Genomic DNA, 10,224 nt, shown 5'->3' on the forward strand with positions numbered 1-10,224 from the left:
ACCCAGCCCTGGGATCCAATCCCAGGGACAAAAAGAGGCTCTGAACTGTGGGCATCTGGCCCCGCCTCAAATGTGTGCGGGGTGCCCACCCGCTAGACCTAGGCCAGGAAGGAGAAAGCTGCTGGGTGACCGCAGGCGCTGAGGGAAGGGGCCCAGAGCCCCCTCACATTTCCTGGAATTAACAATAGGAGGGACTCCTGGAAACCGCACTCAGAGGGAGGAGATAGGAGAGACCAACTTTATTGTCTTGGGGACCCTGCCTAAGTTCTTGGACTCGGGGACTATCTCCAAAGACTTGCTGTCTGTCAATCTCAAGACCACCTTGGGTCTCCCACACCTCTGTCCTTTCCTTTGTACCCAAAAGAGGGACCCCAGCTGATTGCCACTTGTCCATGAACTTGGGAGGTAAGAGGAGCCTTAACCAAGAGGCTTGTCCACTCCTTGCTTCTGAGAAGGTCCCCGAAATCCCTCTACCCGGAGTGGAGGAAGTGTCCAGGCTGTGTGAAGAGTCCATGAGTCCTCAGCTTCCCAGTCCTCTCTTGGATATGGGGAAGTCCTGGGGTGTGGCTTGGACTCCTCTTGCTGCTGTAGAGCCTCCCCTCGGTCTCCTGCCTGGAGCCTCCTTGGCTCCACAGCCTTGCCTCAGACCTATGCAGAGGAACCCAGCCACGTAGGTGCCCACTTGCTGTTGGATGGTGGGAGAGGCAAAGGCCAAAGTTTCCAGGCCTCAGGATGGAGTGGTCTAAATTTCTCCTTCTGGTCAGGGATGTTGCAATTTGGCAGGGGAAAAGCCAGACCTGGATAATGTATTCCTGAGAGAGGCCAGATGTTCATGGACCTCACTTTCTGGAAGGATACTGGGATCTGCTGGCTCTCTGGCTTCCCAGGGGGTGTTTGGAAAGGCTCTTGAGAAGGCAGGAGCCCAGGGGAGTGATGAAGTTAAGGGGGTGGCCTGTGAGGGTCAGGGGAGGCCACGTCCAGGAAAGTGGGTGGGACACCCAAGAGGTCCTAAGCCTTGTTCACAGACCGCCCTGTACTTCTAGGCAAGGGGAGCTGGCGAGCTTTGAGAGGCAGCTCGCCTGCCCCTCGGCTGAAAGCATCCTGAGGGCAGAGATCCTCTTTTCACTAAGATTGTTCCGAAGTCTCTGCCCAGCTCTCCCCTCTCTTTGATGCTCCCTGCAGCCATCCTATGGGCTCTCATCAACCCCGGGGCTATTCCTATCATAGCGTTTTGGGCACTGTGTTGGGGCTGCCTCTTTGCTTGTCTAGCAACTAAAGGCACATCAAGGGCAGGCACATCCACTGCTGTATCCCCAGACCCTGGCATAGACCCTGGCTCAGCACCTGGCACATAGTAGGGGCTTGGCAAATGCACTGTCCAGGTATCAAACGAGACAAAAGTAAAGTCATCCTTTGTTTGTGTAAGGTCTCTTGGAAAGGGGCATGGGGAGGACAATGGAAATCTGGCCACTCTTCCAGGCTACCTTTGGTTGGAAGGCTGTGGCAGGGGCTCTGGGACAAGGGTGCACCTCTCCATCCACACATATCTTTAATCCTATCTCACATCTCCTCTCTGTTACTTTCTTGGACATACCTGTCTCCTTTCTCTCTTGGGAGAGCTCCTGAGACCAGCCCTGGCTGAGCAGTGAGGGGGTTGGGAGAGGAGAAGGCAGGGCTGGAAATCCAGAGAGCAGATAGGGTGGGACTGAGGAGGATGAAAGGGGTTTCTGGGCTCCCCCGGGGGCCTCATGCAGAGATGGGGATCTTCTGAGGTCTGGGGAGCCCACTGGGGTCAGGGGCTGCCCCGTCCTTCATGCCGAGGCCCCTACTGAGCAGCCAGAGCTGGCAGCATCTGTGCAGAAGCAGGGGGCCCAGTGGGAGGATCAGCGCCAGCCATGCCAGGCCAAGGAGGATCCAGATGGCTGCCAGGCTCCGGTACACTGAGATATAATGCTTGCTGGGGTCTGTGCCTGCCAGGGAAGGGAATGGCATCAATGCCAGGGATCTCAGGGCACAGCCACCTCCAGTTTCCATAGGGACCCTCACCAGCCAGGATGCTCTCTCCCTCTTCCTCATAGCAAGGAGCAGCAGTGGAGGTAGGTGTCTGCGGGGTGGTGGTGGGTCCTAGACCAGAAACTTCTGAGAATGTTGCTTAGAATCCACAGTAGCCCCAGAAATCATTGGTTTGGCTCCCTTGAATGGCCAGGGGCTATCTTATCCTCAATAGTTGTCCTCAGCTGACATTTCTCCATCCCCCAAATCCCAGTGGGCCCCCTCACCCCGAGATAATGTGACTGTTTTGTTCTCACCAACAACATAGTCCCCGAAGCCAATGGTGCTGAGAGTGATGAAAGCAAAGTAGAAGCCCTCGCTGAAGCTCCAGCCCTCCACATGGCTGAAGACCATAGGTGGGAAGATGAGAATGACCAGTGTCCCCAGGGACAGGAACAGAGCCAGGCCCAGGACTTGCAGTACCTGGGAGGGAGGGAGTTGGCCCCTGAGTCCACTTGAAAGTCTCCAGGATTGTATGAGGTTGGGGGGAGTCTGGGGTAAACGTGGGAATGGGACTGGGCCATAGCTAGACCCCTTCCCTGCCCTGCAGACCCTTGAGTGGAGGTTGTAGCTACGTGTGCATGACCTTGTCCCACCCAGGGAAAGATTTGGGCAGAGGGATTGCATTAGTGGGTCAAGGAGCGATTTGGAGACCCATCTGGGCTTGGGGATCACACTTGAACAGGCTCCCCGGGGACTCAGATCTAGAACAGAAAAGTATCATTGAATTGTCTGCATGACTCTGGCCTTGCAAGCGGCTGGCCAAGGGTGGGCACTGGGGGCACGCTGGGCAGCCTGCAGAGCTTGTTTGCTACTGCACAAAAGGATGTTGGAGTTCTGTGATGACCTTGAAGATGTGCTGCAGAGATCCCCCACTCAAAGGAGTACAGTAGGCCAGCTGCCACTTCTTCAGGGTGTTCAGCTGCAGGGAACCTCCTGGCCAGGGGGCATACCCTTCTTGGGAAGGCCACACCCAGTGCCTGATTGAGGCAGGTATGAAAGCCTGGCTGGTTCCACCCGCTGTGGGACAACTCTGACAGCTCGCACATGCTGTAGAGCTCCTTGAGGCCAAGCCTTTGTAGAGCATGCATAGAAATCCAGCTCCCTACTCTGCCCAACCCTGCCTTCACCCTTCCTCTTTCATAGGCATCTACCCCTAACACCATGCACGCCAAACTCCATCTCAGCATTGGTTTCTGGAGGACTCCACTTGCAACAGATCTGTCATAGCAGGCCTGTAAAGGAGTTAGGGGGCATACCTGGGAGCGCCTGGGCTGGTCCTCCCATCTCTCAGCGGTGGCCAGGTAGGCACGCAGCCCCGTGCCCAGGTGGTTGAGGAAGATCACGTTAAGCGGGATGCCCAACAGGGCATAGAAGACACAGAAGACCTGACCTGCCTCTGTGCTGGGTGCCAGGTTCCCATATCCTGCAAGGGAAGGGGGACGTGTGCAAATATGGAGACTCCAGAACGCCCTCTGTTCCTCTTCCCCAGACTCTAGCTGAGGTTTGTCTGCCACCACCTCTGGGGGCGAGAAGGGGAAGCTCCTCTGTTCCCTTGAACTCTGCTGGAATGATTTTTATTTATAGGACTCCTGCTCATCTTTGAAGGCCCATCTCAAGTGACCCTGCCTCCATGAAGCCCTCCTGACTGCCACGCTCCTCCCTACTGGGTGTGGTTCCCCATAGTGTTTTATGTTATTGCTATGTAATTATCGACTTTGTCTTCTATTATTGTTTTTTGTGTATTTATGGTGTTCCTCTTTGTTGGACTGGAAGTTCCTTGCAGGCTGAGCCTGGGTCTGATCCAAGTTTGTATCTCCCACCCCCAACTCCATCACTCTGCCTGGAATGTCGCCTGAGTTCTAGGAAAGTATGTGGAATTGGACTTAACTGAATGGATGGGGTAGACCTGGATCTGGTGGTTTCTTCCTTGGGGTGGGATGGAGTGAGTTTTCTGGCCAAGGGGGTGTAGCAGCTGCTGTCAGTGCCCTGTTTCCTCAGAACACACAAGATACCACTTGCAGCTTTGGTGGACAGTTCCTGTATACAAATCACCCTCCGCTCCCAGTTTCTGCACATCTCTCTCTACCTGAGAGATTCTTCTGGGCGAAGGAGTGTGCTTGGTCTATGGGAAGTTTCAAAATGCTGGGGAACTAATATACTCGGGACCAGCTCTCAACCTTTGAGGGCAGGAGTTGGTAGCTAAATGGCTCTTCATTCTTGTCCCTCATTGGACCGTTCTGAGGATGGGCTCCATCTAGCCTTTCAGAGGGTCCCAAGCAGAAATGAGCCCAGTTACCCAAGCCAGTAATCTGCTCATTAATGCAAATTTCATTGCCTTCTTCTCCCTACTGTTTCACTTACCCACTCCCTCCCTGGGCTTCCTGAATCATCTTCTAGACACACCACATCCTTGCCTCAGCATCTGCTTTTGGGGAGCCCAAACTAAGACAGGAGTCTTGGGGAAGCTCTTCTCTACCCCAGCCCTTTACCTATGGTGGTGACGACTGTGCCTGCGAAGAAGAAACTGCTGCCAAAGTCCCAGTTGCTGGGGTTGGTGGAGTTGCCTTTGGGGTTCACACCTTTCACCCAGGCTTCCATGATGACCTGTGGGGGGTGGCATGGCAGGGGAGGAAGAAGGAGCTGATGGTTACTGGGCACCAGTTGTTGCCATGCTCTTGGTAGCATGCTTCTGTGTCATCTAATCTAATGATACTCTTAGATGATATTGTTCCCATTTCATGGAAAAAGGAAATGAAGGCTCAGAGTGGCTAAGTGACCTGTGCAAGGTGACTGGACTCCAACTCCAGTGTCTGTTCCACTGGCCAGGGCTGACTAAGGTGTAGACTGCAAGCATGGGCTGGGGCGGGAGATGGGCCTGAGGGGTGAGGTGGACGATGCTCAGGGAGGGGTCCTGTGGGAGATGCTGCTGGTGGCCAAAAGGATGGCATGCACATCAGCTGTTAGAACAATGGGAGGATTTCAGGTTGGGTGTGTCTGGAAGGGATTGCTGGGGAACACAGGGTTTAGGGATCATAGGGAAGCCATGGGCTGCCTGCCGTGAAGCCAGTGGTGGGACAGAGAACTCTGTGTTTCCTACTTGTCCAGGTGAATGGGCACCCTTGCTCTTTGCTGCTCTCTAGTGAGCCCCAGCCCTTGCCTATGGGAGAAATTCCAACAGAGGCTAAGACAAAGGTGGCGCGCATGTGTGTGTGTGTGTTTGGTGGTTGTTTATATATGTGATGTGTTGTATGCATGTGTTGTGCATGGCAACTGTATGTTGCACGTGTATGTTTGTCTATATGTGTGTGTTGCATGTGTTTTTATAGGACCCAAACCTTTGCAGGCTCAAGCCTACGCCTCCCCACACTGCCCCACCGCTGACAACCTCCAGTCCCTGGGCCCAGGCCCCTTGGAGAATGGGCAGGGCTGTCTCCTCCACTGCCTCCTCCCCTCTCCCCTTTAGTTGTGGATTGTCCCAGAGCAGCAGCACAGTCTTGCCACTTGTTAAAGAGCCCCAAAGGCAGGAGGAAGCCAGGGACACAACAGTTCTGGCTTCCCAATTCCTATGGGAACCAGTTCCTGCTGGCTGGGTGGGTGTGCTTAGCTCAGGGCTGGGGTGGCCCTGGTAGGCCAAGCCAGTCAGGGCATCTGTGGTCACAGGCTGTCTGCTTCTCCTCACTTTGACAGGAACGGGCCTCTTAAGATGTGGACTTTGGCTTCCTTCTCTTTCCCACACTCACAAAGTGGCCAGGGCCCAACATTCCTGAACATGCTCACTCTCTGGAGACCCTCACTCTTGGGAGGCAGTACTCTAGTCCTGGGCCGTCCCCTGCTGCCAGCCTGCAGCCCTCATCCTGCTGAGGGTGCTGAGTGCTGGGGGCCGGATGCAGGCGGCCGCGGGTTGTTGACTTCCCAGTTCTGTGAACCTGGGCAAGCAGTGTTTCCTTACGGAGGTAATTTTTAATACTGCTTTTAATACTAATAACTTGCCCTGTGTGTGTGAGAGTTCAACAGGAATGTGTCTTCTTCCAGAATCTCACCCCAGCGTTCTTCTGCCACCCAGCTCAACTGCTCCTGGCAAGGAAGGTTCTCTCCCGAGGCTGAGGACTCTCAGGGAAAGGGATGTCCTGTCTTCCCTGGGGAGGCCCCCAGGGCTAATCAGTGGCAACCCCTTCAGGGCTGCAATTAAGCGAATGGCCTCCCTTCTTCTAGGTTTATAGAGCGAGTTAGGTCGCAGCTACCAACCCTTCCCACGCCCTCCAGCTTGGCTCTCACCTCCAATGTGGAGTTAAGGGAGGAAGAGGTTTCAGCTCCTCCAGGGCCTCTGCCTTACTCCCAGGGTTTTGGGAGGCCGCTGAACTGTTCTGAACCCTGATGTGGTACGGTGGCCCCCCAACTTTGACTAACCTTATCCATCAGGGAGAAGAGAGTAAAACCTGAAGCTGGAGGCCTCATTTCCTGGTCTCTCACAGCTACAGAACATTCTCTGTGACCACCCAGGCCACGCATCATCTTCTAGGCCAGCTGTTCTCAGTCTTGAGGGCCTCAACATCACCTGGAGGGCTTGTTGACACACAGCCTGCAGGACCCATCCTTGGAGTTCCTGAGTCAGCAGGTGTGGAGTGGGGCCTGACATCTCCAGTTCTAACAGGCTCCCAGGTGATGCTGATTCTGGTCCCGGGACTACACTTTGAGAACTGCTGCTTCAGGCTGCATCCTGCCCCCAACACTTACACTAATTTGTGCAGCGAAGACCCAGGTCTCCAGAGCCAGAGGCCTGAGAGTCAGTGCTGTCTCTACCAGTAGCTGTGCAGCCTTGGCCAACATAGTCTACCTCAGTTCCCATCTACAAACTGGAGATAGAGATTGTAATAGGTAATTATGAGACAACACCTGTAACACACTCAGTGTCAGCTGATGAGTGGATCGTGATTGGATTAAGCTGGTCATGAAGACCCTGTTTCCCACTGTTTTAGGCACATTGTAAGTGCTCAGTAAATGCTAGTTATCAAGATGATTTGGCACTTGCTCTGTTCCTTTGCAGGGGCTGTTGTCACTCGCTCCAGGGCCTGTTTCAGATGCATTCACCTCCCTCCACAACACCTGGTTTTGCCTTGCTTCTGGGAAAGAGGAAAGCAGGAAGGACCCAGGCAGGGGGTGCCCACTCTGTTACCAAGAGAGAGCCCCGCCTGGGTGCAGTGCTAGTAAGCTCAGTCACCTCGGCCATTGCCCACCAAACCCAACTCCAGGTGCAAACAGGCCAGGAAAGGCCAGCTTGGTGGTGGCTGCTCCTGGCGTTTATCTGTGTCTCCCACTTGCAGCCCTCTGCCCAGGGATATGAGCTGAGGAGAGGGCAGAAGGAGCCGCAGCCCTGGAGTTGGGGAAGGGGAAGTATGAAAGTGTGGGAGGAGGAAATTTGGACAGCGCTGATAACACTGACATATAGTTCCCATTCATTCAGCAAGTGACAGCTTAGAGAGTGCTTTTAATCTGCTGTCAAATGTCTGCAGTATAGATATGGTTATTCTTGTTGCCTTATAGATGAGTCTATTTGGGTCTAGAGAGGTTAAGTGACCTGTTCAAGGTCACACATCAATCCAGTTGTAGACCTGGGGCCAGAATCCAGGACTAGATCTCACCAGGCTCTCTGTTCCCACCACGTTCTGTTTCTACATGGGGCATCAGTCCCTGGGTGAGGACTCTGGATCTGCCACAGGAACCCCCATTCCACCAACCTTCCCAAGCCTCTCCATCCCCATTCCACATCACTCCCCTTCACCTGCACAAACTGCTCCAGGGCCCACTGGTCCAGGCAGGTGTAGTTCTCCAGGAAGCGCAGCTTCTCCAACTGAAAGTGGTACCTGGACTGAGCCTCCGCCTGCCTCTCTAGCAGCTGGAAGATGGTGGCACCAAGCAGCAGGTAGCAGACATAGACTAGCAGCAGGGGCAGCACCCAGCCACCCCAGCAGCTGCAGAGCCCAGCACTGGGCATGCTGTGGCCAGGACCCTGCCAGGGCCGTGGGGCTGGCTATGGGGGAGAGGTGGGAAACAGGTGAGGAGTAAGCACAGGTGAGGAGTAAGCACCTAGGGACCTGTGCCCAGGCTGCCACCTGCCCTGCCCTCCTCCTCGGCGCAGGTGTCTGGAGGCTGGGGAGACTGTTTGAACAGTGCGGCTCAGCTTGGCTGCACTAAGTGCTGTGCTGTGAGTGCAAACAGGCCGGCCACCCCCTCCCAGCCTTTGTTTCCATGGACAGCAGCAAGTCAGTGTCCTGGACCCTTCAAAGAGACCCACCAGGTTCTCCTGAGTGCTTCATGTCTCTCCTGCCTCCAAGTTGGATGGATGTTTCTGGGCTAAACCGGATAGGTGTGCTCACTCTGTCCAGGCCCCAATGGGCTCTCTCGGCAGCCCCCAGCGTCTTCGCCCTTGAAGGCTGTAAGCCCCCAGCTTAGGAGCTGGGAATAGATCAGAATGGGTGCGAATAAACCTTCTACTTAGTTGCCTTGGCTACAAGATGGGGCAGGAGAATTGACCTGCCTGTTGGGGGAACCTCAGGATGAGTAAACTGCACGACAAATCAGGGCAAAGTAAATAGACAGGTGATTGTCTGGCTCAGCCCGATGGTAAGAGTATCAGGGTTGGTTCTGCTGATAAATTGGATACATTGGTTTTATAACTTCTGCTAACTTGTCTTGCATGAAGCCCTCTAGTGGGTTACCTTCAGAGGATATGTCGGTGAAATATATGTGTGAATTAAAAAGAAACTAAAAGTATATCCTGATCCTGGGATGGTACCAGTGGCTCTCTCTGAGTGGATGGAATTGAGGGTGCTTTTCTTTCTCTTTGCGTGTGTGTGTGTGTGTGTGCGCACATGCTTGTTCATGTACATGTATAACAGCTTTATTGAGATATAATTCACATGTTGTATCATCCACACATTTAAAGTGTGAAATTCAATGGTTTTTAGTATGTTTACAGAGTCTTCAAGGTTCAGCCTTGTTGCTACATATAACAGTACTTCTTCCTTCTTTCTGGCTGAGTAATATTTCATTGTGTGGCTATAACACATCTGTTTATCCATTTGATTTCTAGTTGATGGACATTTGAATTGTCTCTGTTTCCTTCTTTTAAGAATAAAGCAGCTATGAACCTCTGTGTACAAGCTTTTCTGTGGACCTATGTTTGCATTACTCACAGGTACATACCTAGGAGTAGGATTTCTGGATTATCTGGCCACTCTGTGTTGAACTTTTTGAGGAACTGCCAGGCTATTTTCCAAAGTGGCTAAACCATTTTATATTCCCACTAGCCCATGGCGATTATTCCGATTTCTCTGCTGTGCTTTCTGCTGTTTCCTTTAATGAGCTGTGGCTGCAGACGCTGTGAGTTGCATGCTGAGTATCCTTTTCCTCCTTCCCAAGTAGCAGAACCCCAGCTTTGTAAGTGTCAGCCCCAGGCAATGGAGCATAATTGGTCTAATTCATCGTGCTAATCTTGCTCCCCTCTGTCTCAGCCCCTGAGAGCAGTGAAGTCACTGAAGACCCATAAGACAGTGGGCAAGAGGGCCAGACTGAGGAGAAAACCAAACAAGACACCACAGTCCCAGCCTCAGCCTGGTTCCTGGGAGCCCTGGCAGGTGAAGTGCATCCCAGTGAGTCCCAGCAGGGGAGCTGGGCCTTCATATTCCCACATTAGTCCGTCACTCATTCATTTCTGGCTTTGCACACATGCAGGCAAAATGGCTCCAGGAGCTTGTGGAGAGCCCCAGGTGCAGGCTAGGCCACTGGAAGAAAAACACATTAAAACCTGGGGAGAAGGCCTGAGGGTCTCCCACTTTCCCAAGCTCCCTTGCAGCTGGGGCTGGCCATGTACCCAGGTCCAGCCATGATTGGGCAGAGGTGGCTGTGGAGGTTTGGGCAAAATTGTTGTCTCTTGACAAAGGGTTCAGCTGCAGCTGGCCCCACATTTCTCCCTCTTTCTGTCTGGACCTGCTGAGCCATCTTGTGTCCCTGAGGGAAATGTCATGGGCACTGCAAAGACACTGGACCAATTCCTGCACACACCTCTCTAGATTTCTTTTTATATTAAAAGCATAAACCTTATTTGTTTCAGCCACCATTAGGTATTCTGTTACTTCCCAATTGTTATTTTTGTTGTTGTTTGTTTGTTTG

At 53.2% G+C, this 10,224-nt stretch overlaps 1 protein-coding gene across 2 annotated transcripts; it reads right to left on the reverse strand.

Moving 5' to 3' along the window:
- Positions 1-218: 218 nt before the first annotated feature.
- Positions 219-8,226, reverse strand: KCNK16 (potassium two pore domain channel subfamily K member 16). Of its 2 annotated transcripts, XM_010389728.2 has the most exons (6): positions 7,835-8,226; positions 4,545-4,659; positions 3,312-3,478; positions 2,310-2,475; positions 1,830-1,970; positions 219-648 (listed from the first exon to the last, which is right to left on the reverse strand). In XM_010389728.2, exons 1-6 carry the CDS (start codon positions 8,045-8,047, stop codon positions 521-523), a joined length of 930 nt encoding a protein of 309 aa, XP_010388030.1. In that variant the 5' UTR covers positions 8,048-8,226; the 3' UTR covers positions 219-520. The 2 variants fall into 2 exon arrangements, with proteins under 2 accessions (XP_010388030.1, XP_010388031.1); XM_010389729.2 differs by lacking the exon at positions 1,830-1,970.
- Between the last annotated feature and the right edge of the window lie 1,998 nt (positions 8,227-10,224).

This window comes from Rhinopithecus roxellana, chromosome 4, assembly GCF_007565055.1.
Source record: "Rhinopithecus roxellana isolate Shanxi Qingling chromosome 4, ASM756505v1, whole genome shotgun sequence".
NCBI lineage: Eukaryota > Metazoa > Chordata > Mammalia > Primates > Cercopithecidae > Rhinopithecus > Rhinopithecus roxellana.